The sequence below is a fragment of the Indicator indicator genome, chromosome 20, assembly GCF_027791375.1.
Source record: "Indicator indicator isolate 239-I01 chromosome 20, UM_Iind_1.1, whole genome shotgun sequence".
NCBI classification, from domain to species: domain Eukaryota; kingdom Metazoa; phylum Chordata; class Aves; order Piciformes; family Indicatoridae; genus Indicator; species Indicator indicator.
Window position 1 is genome coordinate 4,676,489 of NC_072029.1, and position 24,427 is coordinate 4,700,915.

Genomic DNA, 24,427 nt, shown 5'->3' on the forward strand with positions numbered 1-24,427 from the left:
CTCCAGGACCTTTACTGCTTCATTGCCCTTCTCTGGACCTGCTCCAGCACCTCAATGTCCTTCTTGGAGTGAGAGGCCCAAAACTGAACCTAGTATTCAAGATATGCTCAGAACAGGAGTAAGATCACATCCCTAGTCTTGTTGGACACACTATTCCTCATCCAGGCCAGGATGCTTGTGGCCCTCTTGAAGTGAGTCTCTGAGCAGCAGATGAGGGTTGATATTTATATCTAAGTTCATAGTTTGAAGTGGTGATTCCTTTTGGCAGTGAGTAGCTGGGGTGTGGGAATAGCTTTTTAAACTGAAGGCAAACAGCTCCTAAAAGTGCAAGAATTATTTCTGGTAGTATGTTTATAAAGGAAAACCCTGTTAAATGCCCTGACTCGTTTAATTTCTCCCTACTGGGAGAACTGAGAAGACTTCTACCCAGTCTAAGGTTTCCAGGACTATCAGTGATGGGGCATTACTGGCTCAGACCTTTCCCCATGTGTTACATATTCCATACAGAGTGCCTGGTGGCCTGGTTTTGCTGGCTCAGAATGCCAGGCCAGCCACAGGCTGCAGGCCATCAGCAGCTCTGAGTCAGCCTTCACAGCTGAGCCGCATTGGGTCACAGGTGTGTCCCAGCACATCAGCATCACAGTGGGAAGGGAGGAGTTGGAGGAGCAGGGAGCCTCCTTAGAGTGTCCTCTTTGGGCTTCTCCTCATGCTGCTCCTCTTCCTTCTCATCTTGAGAACTGCCTTTCTAGGTCTTGTGTCTGCTGAAGCTTTGTTGATGTGAGTATAAATTTTTATGCATTGCACTGACATTGGTATTAATTTGGCTGCTTTGTTAAATCCATTCTTGTTTCAACCCGTGGCTCTCCTCTCCTCCTCTCCCCCTTCTTTACTGGGAAGGAGTCATTGGGTAATAGAGAAGCTGCTAGAGTTTAGCCCCAGATAGAGCATAGAATCATGGAATCATAGAATGGTTTGGGCTGGAAGGGACCTCCAAAAGTCAACCAGTCCAACCCTGTCTGCAGCCAGCAGCAGGCAGGTATGGGCTCCCCAGTTCCAAAAGGACAGGGACTTGCTGGAGAGGGAGGAGAAAAGGGCTACAAAGGTGATTAAGGGACTGGAACATCTCTCTGATGAGGAAAGCCTGAGAGAATTGAGTCTTTTTAGTCTGGAAAAGAGCAGACTGAGAGGGGTTCTCATCAATGCTGATCAATACTTCAAGGGTGGGTGGCAGGAGGATGAGACCAGGCTTTTTACAGTGGTGCCCAGTGATGGGACAAGGGGTAGCAGGCACGAACTTGAACATAAGAAGTTCCACCTGAACATGAGGAGAAACTTCTTTAATTGAAGGAGGACAGAGCCCTGGACCAGGCTGCTCAGAGAGGTGGTGGAATCTCCATCTTTAGAGACATTCCCAACCTGCCTGGATGCTTTCTTGTGTGACCTTTTTGTGATGACCCTGCTCCAGCAGAGGGGTTGGACTGGGTGATCCCTTCCAGCTCCTACCATTCTGTGCTTCATCTCTCCCCCTCTTTAACAAGCTGAACTTGAAGTGCCCTTTCAGCACATACTTAGCAACAGACCCTCTGAACTGTGTTTGACTTTCCCAGTTACAGTGCTTCCATTTTTCATGTGCTATACATTAGACAAAGCAAAGAACATTATTTTGTGTACAATACTTGGACGTTTTATTTGAAGGCTCAGTTTATATTTTGTGCTTTATGTTGTGGAAGATTTGAGGCACTTTGCTGCACGGCTTCATTTTCATTTTCTGAACTCTTTGGTTCTCCAACTTTTCAACACAATGTGCCTCCCAAGTAGCTTTCACAAGATACCAAGCTAACTATCACAAGATGTTCTGTTTATTAAGAGAATAAACAAAGTTAATAAATAAGTAATGGAAAGACTCTTAACTGACAAAATGGATAAAGCATTGCTGGGAGTGGAAGGACCACACAGTTTTTGCTCACAAATAAGACCACCTCATAGCACCTCACAGAAGGAGAAGAGATTGAAGGGGTAGGGAACTGATCATGCCCCTGTACTGGGCACTGGTGAGGCCACACCTTGAGTGCTGGGTTCAGTTTTGGACCCTTTGCTACAGGAAGGACATTTAGGTGCTGGAGCATGTCCAGAGAGAGGCAACTAAGCTGGGGAAGGGTCTGGAGAACAGAGCTGGTGAGGAGCAGCTGAGGGACCTGGAACCTCATGGCTGTCTTACAGCTACCTGAGCAGAGGTTGTGGAGAGGTTGGTGCTGGTCTCTTCTCACAAGTAATTACTGATAGAACAAGAGGGAATGGCCTCAAATTGCGACTGTGTAGGTTTAGACTGGACAGTAGGAAGGATTTTTCCCCAGCAAGAGTGGTCAGACATTGGCACAGCTGCCCAGGGAGTTGGTGGAGTCACCAACCCTGGAGGTGTTTAAAGGTCATTTGGATGTGGTACCTGGGGCTATGGTTTAGAGGTGACCCTTGTAGAGTAGGGTGAGTGGTTGGACCTGGTGACCTTGAGGGTCTTTTCCAACCTGAATGTTTCTGTGATTATGTGTTTGGAGGAGGCTGAGGGGAGACCTCATTGCTCTCTAAAACTCTTTGAAAGGAGGTTGCAGTGAGGTGGGGTTGGTCTCCTCTCTCTAGTATCAGGTGAGAGAATGAGATGAAGTGGCCTGAAACTGTGTGAGGGGAGGTTTAGTTTGGAGATTAGAAAGAAACTTCTTTGCTGCAAGAGTGGTCAGGGATTGGAACAGGCTGCCCAGGGAGGTGATGGAGTCACCATCCCTGGAGGTGTTTAAGGAATATGTAGACATGACACTTCAGGGCATGGTTGGCCTTGGGTTGCTGGTTGGACTTGATTATCTTAAAGGTCTCTTCCAATCAAAACAATTCTATGATTCTCTATTTATATGAAATGGAAATCCAAAAAGTGCTTTTTTTGACCTTTGGAGACTCCCAGCTCTCCAGAATAGAAGCAAAGATTGTGTCACCAATAATTACAGAAGTTTCCATCAAGAAAAAATGATGGAAGGTTATTGACTGAGGCTGCATGGTCTTCTCTGAGCACAGTGTAGATTGTCCTCTTCAGATAGAGGAGGAGAGAGGGAATAATACATCAGTGAATTGCAGAGTGCAACATTTCTTTTCTCTACCTTTCTATTTTAGTAAACACTTCCTTGAAGAAAGCTGTTCATGTTTCTGAGCTGCCTTTTTAGGTATCTGAGTGATAAATCAAGTTGGGGACATGGGAGAGTCAAATAAAACCATCCTGATGTGCATGGTGAATCTTTAGGTCACCTCTCTGATCCTCTGGACCCATTCCAGCAGGACCATATCCTTCCTGTGTTGGGAGCCCCAGATCTGGACAGAGGACTACAGGTGAGGTGTGAGTAGAGAGGCAGAATCCCCTCCCTCCATCTGTGAGCCATGCTGAAGATGATGGCTAATACAAGGCTAGCTTCAGAGAGAAGCTTAAAATGTCAGCATATTACCTTCAAAATACCAGAAATGGAGAGATTAGAAATAATTCATAGCTGTTATGGGAGAAGCTCTTCAAATATTACTTTTTCCTTTAGTCTGTGTTTACTTTGCAAACCTTTTATTATTTTAAAGAACTTTGGAGTAATTGAACTAATGCTAGAACTTCATTTTTCTGGGTTTTATCCAGCATTGCCATATCTTACAGACACCTAGGACAAGATTTTTATCTTGTTGAAATTGTTTATGGGCTGGCTGCACAAAGCTTTGTGTGTGACATCTTTGCTTTGATGTTATTCCAGCTCAGCTGAGGAGTCATCAAGCATCATTTACAGATTTTGTCAGAGTGGAATGTGCCTTGTTTGACAGAAAGGTTTCTGAAGTAGAATGTGCATTAAATGTCATTCCAGAGTGACAGAGCTTGCATAGAAATCAGTGTAGCTGAACTGGTCATGAATAGGTTTAGGCCAGAGGCTAAAAGGTTCCCATTTCTGAAAACCAAAAATCAGCTTTTTGGTATCAGCAATGGAGAAAGTTGCAGATTAGTTATAGAACCAGAGGACTGTCTTGGTTGGAAAAGGGTTTTAAGATCACAGAATGACAGAAACATTCAGGTTGGAAAAGCCCCTCAGGATCACCAGGTCCAACCACTGGCCCTACTCTACAAGGTTCATCCCTAAACCATAGCCCCAAGCACCACATCCAAACCACCTTTAAACACATCCAGGGCTGGTGACTCCACCACCTCCCTGGGCAGCCTGTGCCAATGCCTGACCACTCTTGCTGGGAAAAAAAATGTTTCCTACTGTCCAGTGTAAACCTACCCATTCACAGCTTGAGGCCATTCCCTCTTGTTGTGTCACTAATGTCCTGTGAGAAGAGACCAGCACCAACCTCTCCCCAACCTCCTTTCAGGTAGCTGTAGACAGCCCAGGAGGTCTCCCCTCAGCCTCCTCTCTTTCACACTAACCATCCCCAGCTCCTTCAGTCACTCCTCATCAGATTTATTCTCCAGACCCTTCCCAGCTTCCTTGCCCTCCTCTGCCCTGGCTCCAGCACCTCCACATCTCTCTTGGACTGAGCTGCCCAAAACTGGACACAACACTCCAGGTGTGGCCTCCCCAGAGCTGAGTCCCAGGGGACAATCCCCTCCCTGCTGCTGCTGGACACAGCATTGCTGATCCCAGCCAGGATGCCTTTGGCTTTCTTGGCCACCTGGGCACTGCTGGCTCCTCTTCAGCTGCTTGTCCATCAGCACCCCCAGGTCTCTTTCTGCCAGACATCTTTCCAGCCACACTCAAGCCCATCTATTATCTAATTCTATGAGTTGCATTTTAAGCAAAGGTAGTTTTTCATATACCTAGGACTGCTTCAGATCCTTCTTTTTTCCTGGCCAGTCATATTTTTTTGGAGCTAAAATATTATGTGACCAGCAGTGAAATATTTGTGCGCTGACTCTGCACACGTGCATGTTACTCTGCAGCTCAACAGACAGGAACAAAAGCTTTACTGTCAGTTCCTTAAAAGATGTCCACTTCATTTCAGCAGCAGTGGAGCACTGAGCTTTCAATGAACCTGGCATGCCAGCTAAGAAAGGTCTTGAGTGAGATCACATGAAAAAAAGCAACATCCAAACCTAGAGGAACACAGAATCAGTGTTGGAAGCAGAGGAATTGCTCAAGGTTGTGACTCTCCCTGAAAGTGAACTACACCTAGAAATCTGAGCAATTCCTTTTAAACCCCAGGTTCCTATGGAGTGTGTGTGGGGAAAATTCACCAAGGCTTTCTTTCCAACCATAAATTTCCCTGCTGTTTCCTTCTTCAGTGGGAAGTGTCTCACAACTGCTGCCCCCCATTCAGGACATGGTTTAATGGCCACCATGGTGTTGGCTTTGATGATTTCAGAAGTCTTTTGCAACTGAAACAATTCCATGATTCTATAATTCTGTTTGCTTACCTCAGAGTGCTGCTAAACATGAACACATACCCAATGGAAGAGGCTGCCCAGGGGGGTTGTGGAGTCTCCTTCTCTGGAGACATTCAAAACCTTCCTTGATGTGTTCCTGTGTGAGCTGCTCTAGGTGCTCCTGCTCTGGCAGGGGGGTTGGACTGGATGAGCTTTGGAGGTCCCTTCCAACCCCTGACATTCTGTGGTTGTGTAAAATCCAGGTACAACTACAAAGGCTCTAGGGGATAAATTACTCTGCTGGTTTGGACTCATTTCAAATTAAGATAATCAAGAAAAAATACTTTTGTCTTAGTCATTCACATTGGCTGGAAACATCGTAAGGAGCAGAACTACTTCCTTGCAGCAGGAGATGTCCACAGTCTAAGAGCAGTTAGAGTGTACAGGTTCCAATAGTTACTTGCAGAATCTCACCTCAAACCACTTTATATTTTCATCTCCCACCTGGGGAGACCTTACAGCAGCCTTCCAGTAGCTGAAAGGGACCTACAAGAAAGCTGGGAAGGGATTTTTGACGAGGGCTTGTAGTCACAGGATGAGAGGCAGTGGATTGAAGCTGGAAGAGGGGAGATTGAGACTGGAGATTAGGAAGAAATTCCTTACAGTGAAGGTGGGGAGACACTGGAACAGGTTGCCCAGGAAGGCTGTGGATGTACCCTCCTTGGAGTTTTTTGAGGCCAGGTTGGATGAGGCCTTGAGCAACTTGGTGTAGTGAGAGATGTCCCTGCCCAGGGCAGGGAGATTGGAACTGGATGATCTTTAAGATCCCTTCCAACCCAAACCATTCTATGATTCTCTGAATCTTTTTCATTATATGAGAACAAACACAACTGTAGCACAGAGCAAAGGGGAAAGCTTGACCATAGGAGGGGTTCTGTTTCTTTGAGATACCAAGTGGTTAAAGAGTTTGTTCCTATCTTTCTCTTCTATCAAGCAAAATGCATTTTTCATTTTCCTATTGACCTTTCAGTGGAGTCTCAAATGTGTGCAGAAGGCTGCTCAAGACATCAATAAAATCCTTTAATCATCAAGTCATCTTCAGCTCACTACAGCAGCCTGTCAAATGTAGATAGGAAGTTTTGTAATATCATGTTGTAACAGAGTAATCCTGAAACTTCTTCCTTCTGAGTCATTGCTCCTGCTCAGAGCCATTCACGTGCTCAGAGATGAATCACAGAATGTTAGGGGCTGGAAGGGACCTCCAGAGCTCATCCAGTCCAACCCCCTGCCAGAGCAGGAGCACCTAGAGCAGGTCACACAGGAACACATCCAGGCAGGTCTTGAATATCTCCAGAAAAGGAGACTCCACAACCCCCCTGGACAGCCTGTTCCAGGGCTCTGTCACCCTCACAGGGAAAAAATTCTTCCTCCTGTTTCCATGGAACTTCCTATGCCTCAGCTTCCCCCACTGCCCCTTGTGCTGGCATTGGGCATCACCCAGCAGAGCCTGGCTCCAGCCTCTGGGCACTCACCCTGCACATATTTATAAACAGCAATGAGGTCTTCATCATGGGAGAAACTTAAGAAGCTTAAGAGTTTCTTCTCAAAGTCAAATTTGCAGATGAACTCAGGCTACTATTTTATAAATTCATGGTTGCTCAGGATGCAAATCCAGAAGTGAAGGTACTTGAGAGGCTTGCAAAACCAAAAACTGAAATGTTTGACTCAGCCCTAGAAACCCCAGACAATTTCCAAAGAAAGAGCTGATAAAGGATGGTAGTTTTAAGTCAATTTTTTTTTTTTCCTTCCCAGCACTTAAACCTCTGAAAAGCTTTAAAACTCCGTGGAATTTCCAAGGCTTTTCTTTTGCAAGAGATGCGTTTCTCACGTTCCTGTGCTGACAAGTCATTATTGCCATGCATCATCAACTCTGATGAAAGCACTTTACTCTGTGTCCTTGGGTTGTGCTGGTAGAGATCTTAGATGAAAGTTGTTTGTTTATTTATTTATTTAAAGATACATACAATTCACTCACAAAAATGCCAGCTCAGAGCAAGAACCATAATGGATTAATTATTGAAGGGAGAGATCTGAATTATCCAGAGATCCCCTATCCCTGGGATGTCCAGCTGGTAGCCTGCTGATTCATTTCTCTGGCCTCTGCACGAGATTATGGTTCTGCAGAAGCCCAGGTTTGATTTAGGAGCAGATACATTTCTGGCTCTGCATCTGTAACTATAATCCTTGGGAGAATATTTTGAAGTGGGTCTGGTTTTTCAAGCTGCCATGGGTTGAGATTCAATTCAACCCATGGCCACAAGCCTACTGCTGTGCTATTGTGAGGCTTGGAGAGTTACGAATTATCCATTTGACTGATTGGGAGGCGCTGGAAGCCTCATCCCTGGAGGTTGTTAAGGCCAGGCTGGATGTGGCTATGAGCAAAGTGATGTGGTGTGAGGTGTCCCTGCCCATGGCAGAGGGGTTGGAACTGGATGAGCCTTGAGGTCCCTTCCAACCCTGAAAATTCTGTGATTGAGGTTTGGAAAACACAGATCCTGATACCATTAAATATAATAAGTTTAAGAGAGAGGAGTTTAACAACTTTTGGGATATCCTTAGCACCAATCTGTTTCCTGCCATTCTACAACATTAAATAACTTGCTGATGATTTTAAAGTACTGCTGATATAAAATAAGAGCTGGAAAAAAAAACCAGACTTTGACTGGAATTAAGTCTTAAATGAATCACAGAAAGCCAGGTTGGAAGGGACCCCAAGGATCATCTGCTCCAACCTTTCTAGATGACAGTGGAGTTGCAATGAGCTGGCCCAGCACCCTGCCAAGCTGAGTCTCAGAACTGACCAGTGTAGGGGACTCCACCACTTCCCTTGGGAGGTGATTCCAGTGTCTGACTGTTCTCATGGGAAAACATTTTCCTCTGCAGTCTAATGGCAATCTCCCCAGCAGTAACTCATCCCCATCAGCCCTTGTCTTTTCCATGGACTCTTTGTCAAAAGGGAGTCTCCATCCTCCTGGCAGCCATCCTTTATGTCCTGGTCCATGGTGCTAAGGTCTCCCCTCAGCCTTCTCTTCTCCAGGCTGAACACCCCCAGCTCTCTCAGCCTTTCCTCACATGGCAGGCCTTCCACTCCTCTGATCATTCTTCTGGCACTTCTCTGGGCACTTTCCAGCCTATGCTCATCCTTTTCTGTACAGCAGGGACCAAAATAGCAGGTGTGACCTGACCAGAGCTGAACAGAGTGGGACTGTGTCTTCCTCTGCTGGTCATGCCTTTGTTGATGCACTTCAGCATCCCACTGGCTTTTTTTGCCTCTGCATCTTACTCTTCACTCATGCTGAGCTTGTTGCCCACCAAGGTCCCCAGGTCCCCTTCCACAGGGCAGTTCTCCAGCCAGCTGGTCCCAGTCTGAGCTGCACTCTTGGGTTCTGTACTCCCAGATGTCCCCATTGAACTTCATAATATCCTGGCCAGTCCAATCCTTCAGCCTGTTCAGCTCTACCTGGAGGGTGGCTTCTCCTTTCTGGAGTGTCAGCCTCCACATTTTGGTTTCATTTGCAAAGCTCTTCAGGGTGCTCTTTATCCCAGCATCCAGATCACTTCTGATGTAATGCTTGTGACTAGACTCATACCCAATGTGATCTCCTAAGTAATCACATTTTTGCAATTTTCTGGAAGCTCTGATGAGAACTTCTAGAGATTTGGAACTTAAATAAGATCTAAATGAGTTCAGATCTCATTTATCCTTATCAGTTTAATCATCAAAGTGAATTTTTTTCTATTAAGCAAAGATATCTAAAGGACCAGCCTCAAGAAGATTGGAATCTAATGGAGAAATCGGAGATTTTCCTCTCTGTTTTGTGGCTACTGTAGGCATGGATAAACTTTTAGTTTATTCTAAATTCTCATAACAACTATGTAAGCAGAATGTGTGTGGAGTCCTACACCTGGGAATGGACAACCCCATGGAGCAGGATAGGTTGGGAACTGACCTGCTGGAGAGCAGGAAAGGGGAAAAGGACCTGGGGATCCTGGTGGATGGGAGGTTGACCATGAGCCAGCAATGTGCTCTGGTGGCCAAGAAGGCCAAGGGCAGCCTGGGGTGCTTTAGAAGGGCTGTGGTCAGTAGGTCAAGAGAGGTTCTCCTCCCCCTCTACTCTGCTCTGCTGAGGACACATCTGGAATATTGTGTCCAGTTCTGGGCCCCTCAGCTCAAGAGGAACCTCAGGGAACTGCTTGAGAGAGTCCAGCACAGAGCCACAAAGCTGCTGCAGGCAGTGGAACATCTTCCTCATGAGCAGAGCCTGAGGGAGCTGAGGGCTCTGTAGTTGGAGAGGAGGAGCCTGAGGGTGACCTCATTGCTGGTGATAAAGATGTGCAGGGTGAGTGCCCAGAGGCTGGAGCCAGGCTCTGCTGGGTGATGCCCAATGCCAGCACAAGGGGCAGTGGTGGAAGCTGAGCCATAGGAAGTTCCATGGAAACAGGAAGAAGAGGTGTTGTGTTTTGTTTTTTTTTTTTTTTTTTTTTTTTTTGTGAGGGTGACAGAGTCCTGGAACAGGCTGCCCAGGGAGGTTGTGGAGTCTCCTTCTCCAGAGATGTTCCAAACCCACCTGGCTGTGTTCCTGTGTGACCTGCTCGAGGTGCTCCTGCTCTGGCAGGGGGGTTGGACTGGATGAGCTTTGGAGGTCCCTTCCAGCCCCTAACATTCTGTGGTTCTGTAAGCAAATGAAGGTCTGCAACACACCAAAAGGCACTGCATCATAACTGCATCATTTAACCTAACAGCAACCAGGTTTTCATCTAGAGTTTTCCTTGATTCACCAAATAGTTTTGAGTGGAATATCTCTTGTTAAAAAAAAAAAAAAAAAAAAAAAAAAGATCAGTCTCTGTTCTTAAGCCCTTAAGAGATAAGGGAATTTGCCACAGTCTTATCTGTTCAGTGGCTAATTATCCCAGCAGTTTAGTTTAATTTGGACTTCACTAACTTTAATTTCCCAGCATGTAATATATTGGGGAAGAGGGGGAGGGGAGGTTGTTTCTGCTTGATTAGAGCTTTCTGCCATCACTATTTGTCTTCTTACAGCTAATTACCGAAGAGGATCAAGCTATTTCTTGAGCTTATCTCTGACAAATTACATTAATTGAGCTCCATTTGGTCACCCAGGCAATTCCTTTAGGAATCTTTCATGGCCAGTCCAAGCAAATATGGCTACGATTTGTTTTCATCAGTGTTGAGTGAAAACAAAATTATTGTCATGGGTTTTACTGGTGAAGCAATAAGAGGTATCTGAAAAAGAAATGGCTGTTACCTCCATAAAGGGAAGGAGGAGGAATTCTCACCCTGAAATGGAAGGCAAATTAAATATTGGCAAGAAGTGATGAAGAATTTGGCTGATGAAAGCAGTATAAGGGGTTTCTGGACAACATTTAGAAGGATCATCTGAAGAGCTTAAGGCTTTTTAATTGATAGTGGGGAAAAACCAAGTCCTTCTCAAATGTCTCCATTTGGTGAAGCAAAGTAAAAAGAATAAATGGAATCACAGAACCATAGAATCAGCCAGGTTGGAAGAGACCTCCAAGATCACCCAGCCCTATCCAATCAACCAGACCATGGCACCAAGTGCCTCATCCAGGCTTCTCTTGAACATCTCCAGGCATGGTGACTCCACCGCCTCCCTGGGCAGCACATCCCAATGGGAAATCTCTCTCTCTGTGAAGAGCTTCTTCCTAACCCCCAGCCTAGACCTCCCCTGGCACAGCTTGAGACTGTGTCCTCTCCTTCTGTCACTGTTGCCTGGGAGAAGAGCCCAACCCCCACCTGGCTACAGCCTCCCTTCAGGGAGTTGTAGACAGCAATGAGGTCTCCCCTGAGCCTCCTCTTCTCCAGGCTAAACACCCCCAGCTCCCTCAGCCTCTCCTCACAGAGCTATGCTCCAGGCCCCTCACCAACTTTGTTGCCCTTCTCTGGACACGTTCCAGCATCTCAACATCTCTCTTGAATTGAGGAGCCCAGAACTGGACACCTTTGGGTCCACTGCAGCAAATTCCCGCATAGGGCAAGAAATCTACCTGCTAATAACCTTTAAGAAATGTTGCTTGGAGCAAGAGTGACTGAGCCTTACCCACTGACATTTCTCTAACAGAGTGTTAGGATTGAGAAAACACAGAGAAGACAGGAAGAAAGCTCAGGAAAAAGCTCTTTTTCTTATAGATGGTTCTCCTGTTTCATTGAGAGTTTTTTTTATAGTTAGACATAAGTCATTTCAAGAAAAAATGGAAGTACACCCAGAAATAAGTCACATTCCAGACTCAGTTGGTGTCATAGAATCAGAGAACGGTCTGGGCTGGAAGGGACCTCCAAAGGTCATCCAGTCCAACCCCCCTGCAGTCAGCAGGGACATCCCCAACTAGATCAGGCTGCCCAGAGCCCTGTCCAGCCTCACCTTGAAGATCTCCAGGGATGAGGCTTCAACCACCTCCCTGGGCAACCTGTTCTTGTGTTCTACCAGCCTCATGGTGCAGAACTTCTTCCTAACATCCAATCTCAATCTCCTCTTCTCTAATTTCAAACCATTGTCCATTGTCCTGTCACTGCAGGCCTTTGCAAACAGTCTCTCTCCATCCTTATAGCCCCCTTCAGGTACTGGCAGGTTGCTATGAGGTCTCCCTGGAGCCTTCTCTTCTCCAGGCTGAACACCCCCAGCTCCCTCAGCCTGTCCTCATAGCAGAGCTGCTCCAACTCCCTGAGCATTTTCATGGCCTCCTCTGGAGCAGCTCCATCAGGTCCATGTCCTTCATGTGTTGAGAGCTCCAGACCTGCATGCACCATTCCAGTGTCCTATCATTCATTATCTGTGCTTGAGAAAGGTTATTCATGCCAGGGTTCAGCAGGATTTTGGTTTTTTTTTTTCTTCACCAAACAAAGCCTTCCACTTTTTTCAACTCCACTTACTTATTTTTTTCAACCTGAAATTGGAAGCAGTGCTACGAAGGGACCTCAAATGTAACAGCTACTGCAATTATTGATCATGCTGTACAGCAAGGAAAACTGTTCCCAAGCATGACCTGCATCCTGTAATTTAAGCTCCTGGTTTACTGACAAAATAAAGCTTTTGCCTGAATTCTTAGTGCAATGACGTAATAGTTCTGTAAGGCTGTAATAACTGGCTCCTAAAAGCAGATGTCATTTAAAGCAGGCAGGAATTTTATCACAAATCTCTTCTGCCCTTTGGGAAACGAAATAGCTGATTGAAATTCTGAAGCAGATTGATGGAGAGAAGCTTCTGATGGACTCCAACTGACTTGTGGGTTGCAATAATTAGGCAGTGACTGATACACCAATACCATTTCTTCATGCCCCTTGTCCTGTCCTTGGACATCCCTGAGCAGAGCCTGGCTCCAGCCCTGCACATCTTTATCAACAGCAATGAGGGCAGCCCTCAGGCTCCTCTGCTGCAAGCCCCAAGCCCCAGCTCCCTCAGCCTGGTCTCACAGGGAAATGTTCCACTGCCTGCAGCAGCTTTGTGGCTCTGTGCTGGACTCTCTCAAGCAGTTCCCTGAGGGGCCCAGAACTGGACACAATATTCCAGATGTGGCCTCACAGTGGTAGAGTAGGGGGGAGGAGAACCTCCCTTGACCTACTAACTCAGATTCTCCCCATACTTGTACAGCTTTCCTACAGGTGCTAATTTGGATTTTATGGCTGATGAGCTAATATAATGATACTTCTATTTTTCAATTAAAGTCTGTTTATGCATTTAGTTTTGGCGGAGCAGAATTGATAAAGGAAGCAAGGAGGGTGTATTTCCTAATTTTCTGTCTCCTTTCCTGATTAGAGACTGTGCTGAATGTACTTTTTATCCAGCTTTCTGCAGAAACTGGTCTGAAATGAAAGCATGAAGCTTTGAAATCAGTCTTACAGTCCCCAGGCTGCAGAACAGCAGACTAATCTCTCAGATATACTGCACACAGAGGGTGCAAATCAGCCCCCTGAGCTCATCTGCAAAAACAAGAACAAAGAAATCCATGAAAAGGCAAACTTCTGCAGTTAAAATAAGGGGGAAAAAAAACCCTGTTCTGTTCCAAATTGGGGCTGCTACACAAATCTCAGCTCTGCAGCTAAAGTGAAATGATTTCATCCTACACCACATGAAAGGAGAATGCCAGCAATTAAATCAGGCTAGAAAGCTTTGTTGGGGAAGGCAGGCTGGCTGGAGCTTGCCCTCCAAGGCTGTACAAGGGAAGCAGTCATTTATTTAGGCACTCTCCTGACAGAACACAAAAGAAATGAACTGATAATGGATTGGCACTTCAGGGCAACTTCAAGGCTTTTAATAAAAGTGCTCTGGGCCACCCTCCTTCTCGTCCTCCTCCTACTAAATATCAGACCGTCAGATGGAACCTTCCAGTAACCTTGCTGGGGTGCATGGCAGTGTGATTCTCCAGAACACTGGAACAGGTTGCCCAGGGAGGTGGTTGGGGCCCCATCCCTGGAGATACTCATGGTGAGGCTGGACAGGGCTCTGGACAACCTGATCTAGTGGAGGATGTCCTTGCTGAGAGCAGAGGGCTTGGACTGGATGAGCTTTGGAGGTCCCTTCCAGCCTGGACAGTTCTATGACTATGATTCTGATTCTCTTCTTGCAGGCTCCTGCTCCCGTGGCTATTGGCAGTGTCACAATGGGAAGTGCTACAGACCAGAGCAAAGCTGTGATTTTGAGGACAACTGTGAGGATAACACAGATGAGAGCGAGTGTGGAAGTTCCTGCACCTTTGAGAAGGGCAGATGTGGTTGGCAGAATTCCCTGGTGGACAACTTCCACTGGGTGCTAGGGGTCGGCTCGCTTCAAAGCCTCAGACCTCCCGGGGACCACACACTGGGAAACAGAACTGGTAAGCTGTCAGCTCAGGCAGCAGGAGAGCCTGACTTGTCTGAGCAGAGTGTCATTCCAAATGAATTAGATGAGTAGCAGTACCAAAATATTAATTACAGCTGTAAAATGACTGTAAATTAGGAAAAATTGATTGCCTGTTGGTTCGCCTTTAAGTTATGCTACTTGAGCCTGGGAAGATAATTTGTTACTTGTCAGGGGAGAGGCATTTGGTCTGGCTGCAGCTTGCAAGGGAGAGTCAGCTTAGCTCCTCAGATCCACTGGATCCTGCTTCTCCACAGCTTGAGCTCATCTCCAGGAAGCTTGAAGTTGTGCATAGAGTCATAGAATGGTTTGGATTGGAAGGGGTCTTAAAGATCATCTGATTCCAAGCCTCCCACCATGGGCAGGGACACCTCCCACCAGCCCAGGTTGCTCAAGGTCTCATCCAACCTCACCTTGGACAGCTCCAGAGAAGAGGCATCCACAACCTCCCTGGGCAACCTGTTGCAGTGTCTCACCACCCTCACTGCAAAGAATTTCTTCCTCATCTCCAGTTTAAATCTGCCCTCCTCAATTTTCAATCCATTCCCTCTCATCCTATCATTACAAGCCTTTGTAAAAGGTCCATCCCCAGATTTCTTGTTGGCCGCTTTCAGGTACAGGAAGGCCACTCTAAGGTACTATTAATAGTTTAATTTTAGGTAATTTTAAACACATACATTTAAACAAGTAAGCCTCCTTTGTTAGTGACAGTGCAGCTCCTGGTTTGTTTTGGCCAAAACACTAAATCATCTGTACTTGCCCTTGCTACAAGTTCTGTGCCTTCATCCTCTGCTTTTTAAGATCCCATAGCTCAGCCAAAAATGTCATTGAAATACTCCACAGGGGACCTGCACAAAGGTATTAGAATTTTATTTAAGAGTTGTTGGATGCTTACATGAACTGCTGAAGGACGGAACTCAATATAACCAAAGTTTACTTGGACTTATGTAGAAATTCAGAGGCTCATGAAAGCTTTCTGGTGTGCTGAGGCTGAAACAGGACCAAGCCATCACAAGAATTCTGTGTTCATATGCTTCTAAATTTTGAGACAGTCCAGTCTGGCTCCATCTCCCTGACTTCAAAGTAAGATGCAACACCAAAGAGCTGCATCATGTCCCTGTCTTTCATTTGACTTTTAAAATAGGCAGTTCTCTTACAACACAGATTTCACAGAATAGATCTGGTTGGAAGAGACCTTGAAGACCTTGTCCAGTCCAACCTTTAACCCAGCACTGAAGGCTCAACACCAAACCATGTCCCTAAGCACCAAGGAGCAGAGGCTGCCCCCTGCTCACTGCAACCTCCCTTCAGGGAGCTGGAGAGAGCACTGAGCTGTGCCTCAGCCTCTTCTTCTCCAGCCTCAACACCCCCAGCTCCCTCAGCCCCTCCTCTAGCCCAGGGGCTCCAGGCCCTTCTCCAGCCTCACTGCCCTGCTCTGCACAGGCTCCAGCCCCTCAAGGTCCTTCCTGCAGGGAGGGCCCAGAGCTGAACACAGCACTGCAGCTGTGGCCTCCCCAGTGCTGAGCACAGGAGGATGATCTCCTCCCTGCCCTGCTGCCCACCCTGCTTCTGACCCAAGCCAGGATGCCATTGGCTTTCTTGGCCACCTCCATGGTATACATGGTGAATCTACTGACCCAGCCACACAGGAACACATCCAGGAGGATTTTGAAAGTCTCCAGAGAAGGAAACTCCACAACCTCTGTGGACAGCCTGCTCCAGGGCTCCAGCACCCTCACAGTAAAGAAGAAATGTCTCCTCATGTTGAGGTGGAACTTCCTGTGTTTGAGTTTCTGTCCATTGCCCCTCGTCCTGTCCCTGGGTATCACTGAAAAGAGCCTGGCTCCATCCTCCTAACAGCCACCCTTCAGGTATTTGTAGATGTTGATCAGATCCCTTCTCAGCTTTCTCTTGTCCAGACTGAACAGCCCACATCACTTAGGCTTTCCTCTTAAGAGTGATGCTCTAGTCCCTATTTTACCTTAAACTGCCCCAGTTTATTCCCAGTAACAAGGAACATGGTTTGGACTTCTGTGGCTCTAAGCCAAGGTTCACTGGTACAGGACCTATATATCCACCATGCATTTACTTTGCTAAGTTTGGGAATCTAGTTGGAAGGTCTGAAACAATTTCTTAGTAATACATCATCTAATTTCAGGGCAGTTCCTCTATCTGGAAGCCACTGCACTAGGACTGAAAAATGGAAAAGCCCATGTGAAGAGTTCCAGATGGAAAGAATCAAGTAAGAGTTGTGTGATGAGCTTCTGGTACTTCAAGTCACCAAAAGCCACAGCTTGTATCCAGGTTCTGATAAAGGTAAGAAAAACTCAACCCTTCTTTATTTGCTTGAGTATCTGATATCTGTAAGGCTGTACATGCTCCTGCAGAGTGCTGTGGCACTCCAGTGTTCTCATGTTCAGCTTCCACACTGGAGGAACTCACATGCCTCCTAGTTCAGTGCTGGGTTTTGTCCCTTTAGTCTCTTAAAAATGCTTTTTCCATTTCTCTTCCAAAAAAAAGTTTCTCTGAAAAGCCAGAGAAAAATCTTTTTGAGACCTTTTCCCCTTTCCCCTCTTCACATACAGTACTCTTCTCTCTCACAGTCTCAGTGTGAGAGCTACTGCGATTTTTTTTTTTTTGCTGACATTTCAGCCTGGAGGAAAGAAGGCTCCAGGGAGAGCTTAGTGTGGCCTTACAATAACTAAGGGGGCTGAAGGGAGCTGGGGAGGGACTTTTTACAAGGGCTTGGAGTGATAGGGTGAGAGGGAATGGATTAAAGCTTGAGGAGGGCAGATTTAGACTGGAGATGAGGAAGGAATTCTTTCCAGAGAGGGTGGTGAGACACTGGAACAGGTTGCCCAGGGAGGCTGTGGATGCCTCCTCCCTGGAGGTGTCCCAGGTTGGGTCAGAGAAGGCCTTGAGCAACCTGGGCTGGTGGGAGGTGTCCCTGCCCATGGCAGGGGGGTTGGAACTAGATGTTCTTTAAGATCCTTTCTAACCTAAACCATTCTATGAATGTATGAATCTCTGGTGGTAGCTGTGAGTATCCAACTGATGGGATGGCACCCACCCAAAAATGGACAAAGTGAGACCCTCACTGCACAAAGGGAGCATCAAATGCACAAACATGAGTGCACTAAATTAGGGACTTCTTACACAGATGTATCTGTAGTCCCTTTTCTTTAGAGCTGGCATTTATTTTCTTCACTAAATGTAGGATGGCCAAGGAAATAATAAAGGGACAGAAACTCTTTATGTAGTCAGAAGTGGAAACTGATGTGTTCCTTGAAATCTTGGCTGCTCCATTTGGTGTTTGTTGAAAAGGAAAAGAATGAAACGCTTGCCAAAGCAAGCTTTGAATCATGATATGATTCTGATTAAACTGTAGACATGAAAGATCAGTGTGGCAGGAGGATAGATTTCACTTCCCTGGGCAGGCTGTACCTTTTAATACCACTGGAGGTTTTAATGGGTTTCCAGCACCATGACCCAATACACCACATCTGGATGTAGTAGAAACCTTTGCAAAGGAGAGTTTGTGTGTCTGTGCTTATCTGTGCAGGGAGTTGTGACTGTTCAAGCATAAATTATGGTGCAATTTATTTACTCCTTGTGCAACCCCACCTGGAGTCCTGTGGCCAGCTCTGGAGCCCTCAACATAAAAAGAATAGACTTGATAGAGTGGGTCCAGAGGAGGCAACTAGGATGATCAGAGGGCTGGACAGCCTGAGACAGCTGGGGTTCTTCAGCCTGGAGAAGAGAAGTCTCTGGGGAGACCTTTGAGTAGCCTTCCAGTTTTTAAAGGGGGCTCCAGGAGAGCTCCCTTTGTCTAGTTGATTGCTTAGGGCTGGGTGATTGGTTGGACTGAATGATCTTGGAGGTCTCCCAACCTGGTTGATTCTATGATTCTATTCTATGATTCTATGAAAGGGGCTTTTGACAAAGGCATGGAGTGAGAGAAGGAGGGGAAATGGCTTCAAACTGAAACAATCACAGATTTATTTTGGTTGGAAGAGACCTCTAAGGTCAACAAGTCCAGCCTTTGACCAGAGACCACTGTGGCCAAGAAGAAGATGGATTTAGATTAGAAATTAGGAGGAAATTCTTCCCCATGAGGGTGGTGAGGCACTGCAACTGGTTGCCCAGAGAAGCTGTGGAGGCTCCAAGCCTGGAAGTGTTGAAAGCCAGGTTGGATGGGACTTTGGGCAAGCTGGTCTAATAGGAGGTGTGCAATGTAAATCTATTCTTCTCTAGTTCAAAGCCATTGGTCCTTGCCCTGTCCCTGCAGGCCTTTGCAAACAGTCTCTCTGCAGCCTTCTTGTAGCCCCCTTCAGGTACTGGCAGGCTGCTGTTAGGTCTCCCTGGAGCCTTCTCTTCTCCAGGCTGAACACCCCCAGCTCCCTCAGCCTGGCCTCGTAGCAGAGCTGCTCCAACATTTGTCCTCTGGTATTCTCTCTGAATGGTTCAAGTACAGTAGGTGACATTCTTGATTATTTTTTCCACTTTTAGGTAACAAGAAAGGGATTTTAATTTCTATTTTATTTTTATTTGATACAAAATGGGCTTTGGCTGGGTTTTGATAGGTAATTACCCTTGTTGATAACAGCCTATCAGGATTATTTTCTACTGCACTTTTAAGCATCTGCTTAAAACACCATCTTCAAGTATATGACTTTCATGGACTTTTCTAGATCATGATCAGTAATATTTCCTTTCTTCACATTTGGGCTATATTCTTTATGTTTTTATTTTGTGCTTACTCCAGTGAGACTTTGCCCTCTTCTTATTTTCACCTAATTCTAGTATCCTAATGAACTTTGCAGGCATTTTGATGTTATTTTAAATCCTTGTCCCCAGGGAGTTTAAGGAGGTTTTTAAAGGTTTTTAAAGGATAAGAGTAAAAATATTCTTATTCTTTTCTGAGGCAAGGATTCTACAGAGAGATAGGAAAAATTATTCTTGTTATTATATCCAGGATTGTTTTGCAGATCAGCCTGGTTGGCATTGCTTATAAGGATTTGTAAATCAATATTATAATTAGAAAATCTGTTTAGCAATATCTGTGTGAATAAAATCTAATGTGAAACAGCAGACAATTATGGCAAGCACAGAATCACTAAGGTTGGAAAAGACCTTTAAGATCATCAAGTCCAATCCTACCCCAACTACCATGACCACTAAACTGTATCCTGAAGCACCACATCTACAGATCTTCACATTCCAGCTGTTTATGGAGGCTGCAATGCACAACTAACCACCCACCTAGATTCACAGATTGGTAGAATAGTTCAGGTTGGAAGAGACCCTGAAGATCATCCAGTTGAAATTTCCCTGCCATGGGCAGGGACACCTTCCTCTAGACCAGCTTGCTCATCCAACCTGGCCTTGAGCATCTCCAGGGAGGGGGCATTCATGGCCTCCCTGGGCTGGGCAACCTGTTTCAGTGTCTCACTACTTTCACTCTAAAGAATTTCATCCTAATCTACAGTCTTCATCTCCCCTCTTCCAGTTTCAATTCATTGCTCCTCGTCCTATCACTCCAAGCCCTTGTCAAAAGTCCCTCCCCAGCTTTCTTGTAGCCTCTTTCAGGTATGGAAAGGCTGCTCTATGGTCTCCTTGGAGCCTTCTCTTCTCCAGGCTAAACAGCCCCAACTCTTTCAGCCTGTCTCCCATCTTCATGGCCTCCTCTGGACCCACTCCAACAATTCCATATCCCTCTTATGTTGGAGGCACCAGAACTGGAGTCAGTACTGCAGGTGGGGTATTACCTGAGCAGAGCAGAGGGGCAGGACCACCTCCCTCATCCTGCCAGTCACACTTTGGAAGCAGCCCAGCACACAGTTGCCTTCCGGGCTGGCAGCCACCATTGCTGGCTAATGGAGAGATTGTCACCAACTGACACCTCCAAGTGCTTCTCCTTCAGACTGCTCTTGAGCCACTCCTCACCCAGCTTGAGCTGGGTTTGTACTTGGGACTGCCCCAACCCAGGTGCAGGACCTTGCACTTGACCTGGTTGAAATTCATGAGTTTGGCTTGGGCTCACCTCTGCATCCTGTCCAGATCCCTCTGGATGAATCCCTTCCCTCCAGTGTGTCAGCTGCACCTCACAGCTTGGTGCGATCCACAGACTTGCTGAGGATGCCTCAATCCCAGTGCCCATGTCACTGACAAAAGTCTCAAACAGCACTGGTCCCAGCACTCACCCTTTAGGGATGCCACTGGTCATTGGAATTACAAAGTGATTAACAGCAGTGCAGAAGCTCTGGGCAAGCAGAATACAACCAGAAGAGATCTGGACAGAAGTTGTCAAAACTTTGTTACTGCAGTGAGATTTTGAGGTCCTTCTGATGCTCTCCGTGACAGTTATCTCCTCGGACCTTTGGAGGTCCCTTCCAACCCAGACCATTCTGTGATTCTATTCTATGATTTTAATGGGTTGTGTTCTCTTAGATGGTGCAGCTAGACGTATTCACTCTGCCTGTTTACAGAGGTGGTGGTGGGGCTCCTCATCAGCACTCAACACTGGTTTAATTTATGAGTCAGAACTACTCTAGTACTGAGTAGTTTAAAAGGAAATTTCCCTGAATCAATATCATTGACCCTGCTTCTGTGGGCAGTCACTCAAGAATAAAGTCTGAGGAGACAAACTGACTCTGCTTCACAGCTTAAAATAGTCTCTGTACCTCTACATTGATTCTTCTCACTGGCTGCATGGAAACCAGGCAGCTCCTCACAGTAATGAAGAAGTTATAGATTTCTCTAGGTTGAGATAGCCCTCAAAGCAGACTAGCTGCCCTCCATGCAGCTGGGGCAAGAAACTAAATTTTCAAAGATTTGCTTGAATGTTTTACTTCAGAGTCTGCTGAACTCCAAAGCACACTTCAAACTATGTGGCAAGTGTGCAGAGTTTTCCACTTGCCCTCTTAAGATGTGGAAAACTTTTTTAGAGGAATTCTTTACATCAGATGCAGAAGTCTGTAGTTTCCTGGGGTTTGTATATGGGTGAAGCAGCTCTATGGACATATCTAGCTCTGTGCTCAGTACCTTACAAGGATTTCTTTGTAATTCCCCTTTGAATCACAGTATTTTGTTTATTCCAACTAGTTTGCCTTTATTAAATCCTGCAAAACACCTGTTCAGGAGAATTTGGTTCCACACAGCATCCCAGCCTTTAGAATGATAGGGGTTGGAAGGATCTAGAGATGATCTAGATCTAGAGATCATTGAGTCCACCCCCCCCTACCAGAGCAGGATCACCCAGGGCAGGTCACACAGGAACACACCCAGATGGGTTTGGAAAGTCTTCAGAGAAGGAGACTCCACAACCCCTCTGGGCAGCCTGCTCCAGTGTTTTGTCTCCCTCACTGGAGATATTCAAAACCTGCCTGGATGTGTTTCTGTGTGACCTGCTCTAGGTGCTCCTGCTCTGGCAGAGGGGTTGGACTGGATAAGCTTTTGAGGTCCCTTCCAACCCCTAACATTCTGTGATTCCAGGGTTCCAGCACCCTTACAATAAAGAAGCTTTTCCTCATGTGGAGATGAAACTTCCTATGTTCCAGTTTGTGTCCGTTACCCCCTTTCCTATCACAGGACACCACTGGAAAGAGCCTGACCCCTTCTTCTTGACCCCCACTCCTCAGATATTTATAAACCTTCATAAGATCTCTTCTCAGCCTTTTCCAGACTACACAGCCCCAGGTCTCTCAGTCTTTCTTCATAGGAGAGATGTTCCAGTCCCTTCATCATCCTCCAACCCTCTGTTGGACCCTCTCTAGTACATCCCTGTCTCTCTTGAACTGGAGAGCTCAGAACTGGACACAGTATCCCACACGTGATATCTCCACATTTTATTAGCATCTATAGATTCCAAAGGGATGCAAGGGGTAATGGACACAAACTGGAACACAGGAGGTTCCATGTAAAGAAAAGAAGGAACTAGATGTTCCTTGAGGTCCCTTCCAACCCTGACAATTCTATGATTCTGTGATTCACTTTGAGGGTGGCAGAGCCCTGGACCAGGCTGCCCAGAGAAGTTGTGAGGTCTCTGTCTTTGGAGGCATTCAAAACCTGCCTGGGCATGTTTCTGTGTGATTTACTCTGGGGGTGATCCTGCTCTAGCAGGAGGCTTGGAACTAGATGATTGTCAGAGGTGTCTTCCAACACCAACCATTCTGAGATTCTTTACTCCCATTCTTGGCCTGTGAACAGTTACAGCTGTGCCTGACTCAATGAAATGTCAGAGCTGACTGAGAGTATTGTAGTCCCAGGAGCTCTAAAGGAAATCAATGGGGACACTTTGTAAATCAGTATTACTCATCAAGACAGAAAGGGAGAGTAACTTCCATGGCAGCTTTACTTCTCAGAGCTAGATAATTCTGTATTTATACTTCCTGAACTGACTGCAGGATCTGAAACAGCACTTTTCACCTTTTTAGACATTGTTTCGATGGTGGTGCTGTGGGTCTGGCTTTGACCCCATCACATAAACATATCTCCATGTAAACTGAGACAGAGATCAGAGAGAAATAAGTTATTTTTGCAGTGAAAGCATCATTTCTCAAAACCAGTTTGCAGAGAAGGGAGAAACAAATATGGGCTGTAGACAAGGGCAGACACCATTTGTTGCCTTCTCTTTTCTCGGATGAAGTACACTGGGAAGTGATTTAAATCTTCTTAACCCTAAATTTCCATCATGCTGCTGTCTGGTGAGAGCTGGACATGCTGGAGAGCTGGGTGAAGGGAAGTTCAATAAGGACAAGGGCAGAGTCCTGCATCTGGAGAGGAACAAGCCCAGGCACCAGTACAGGTTAGGAGCTATCCTGCTGGAAAGCAGCTCCATGGAGAAAGACCTTGGAGTGCTGGTGGGCAGCAAGTTCTGTAGGGGACACCAATGAGCCCCTGGGGCCAAGAGAGCCAATGGGATCCTGGGGTGCAGCAAGAAAAGTGTGGCCAGCAGGGCTAGGGAGGTTCTGCTCCCCCTCTGCTCTGCCCTGCTGAGACCACAGCTGCAATACTGTGTCCAGTTTGGGGCTCCCCAGTCCAAGAGAGACAGAGACCTGCTGGACAGAGAGAGTCCAGCAGAGAGCCATGAGGATGATGTAGGGACATCTCTGCTATGGAGAAAGACTGAGAGCCCTGGGGCTGTTTAGTCTGTGACTCTGTGATAAATGATAGAGGTGTAGCCTGGAGCTCTCAGCATTTTTATTAGTTTTTAATATCTCTCTCTTTTTTTTTTTTTTTTTTTCCTAATAGGGAAGTTTCTAAATCTCATTAACACACTTTTTCCAAAGGAAAAACAAACAATGCAACATGTGACCTAGTGCTTGCTGATAGCTTTTAAGAAGCACAAAACCGTGATCAGACCAAAGAATACTAAACCAGTGACTAATTTTCCTGATCAAAAACTCCAAATAAAAAACAACAAAAAGCTCACACTGAACATTTCTGGGAATTCCCTTTAAGCTAAGAAAAGATGGAAGATTTTTATTCTATCCTTTCTCATTTCTTTTTTGCACCCTGAGGCTCCTTGGTCTTTCAACTGAGAAAAGACTCTTGCTTTTGTTAAGCAGAGACTGAAACTGAACTGAGGTTGCAGCAAAACTTCATCAAGCACTGAGGTAGCAGTGTGGGTGCTTGTTGTATAACATTGAATTGTTCCCAGTTTCATCCTCCTTTAAGGTAACTCCTCTTTTTAATTCTCAGCTCATTTTAAGTGTCTTGGAGATGCTCCAGTTTCTAGCAGTCTTTGATCTTTGCCAGGCTTGCAGTATCAAGCTGCAGTGTACTTAAAAATTACTTTGATGAATCAAAAAAGGGTCTTAACCTGAGGAGTCAAATTTTGATGCTTCCAGATTTCTGTCAGTTTCTGGGCTTCAGCTGGGAATCCACAGTACATTCAGGAAACTAAAGCACTTGTAGGGGCTTGTAGTGATAGGATGTGAGGGAATGGATTGAGGCTGAAAGAGGAGAGATTTAGACTGGAGATTAGGAAAAAAATCATTCCAGTGAGGGTGATGAGACACTAGAATAGGTTGCCCAAAGAGATTGTGGGTGCTCTGTCCCTGGAGCTGTTCAGGGCCAGGATGGACGAGGCCTTGAGCAACCTGGGTTGGTGGAAGCT

General features: G+C 46.0%; 1 protein-coding gene across 1 annotated transcript in view; it reads left to right on the forward strand.

Moving 5' to 3' along the window:
• MALRD1 (MAM and LDL receptor class A domain containing 1) overlaps positions 1-24,427 on the forward strand; it is a 195,545-nt gene that overhangs the window by 70,016 nt on the left and 101,102 nt on the right. The window contains 2 exon segments of the mRNA XM_054389960.1: positions 14,039-14,284; positions 16,466-16,623. Coding sequence (XP_054245935.1) covers positions 14,039-14,284; positions 16,466-16,623 — 404 coding nt within the window.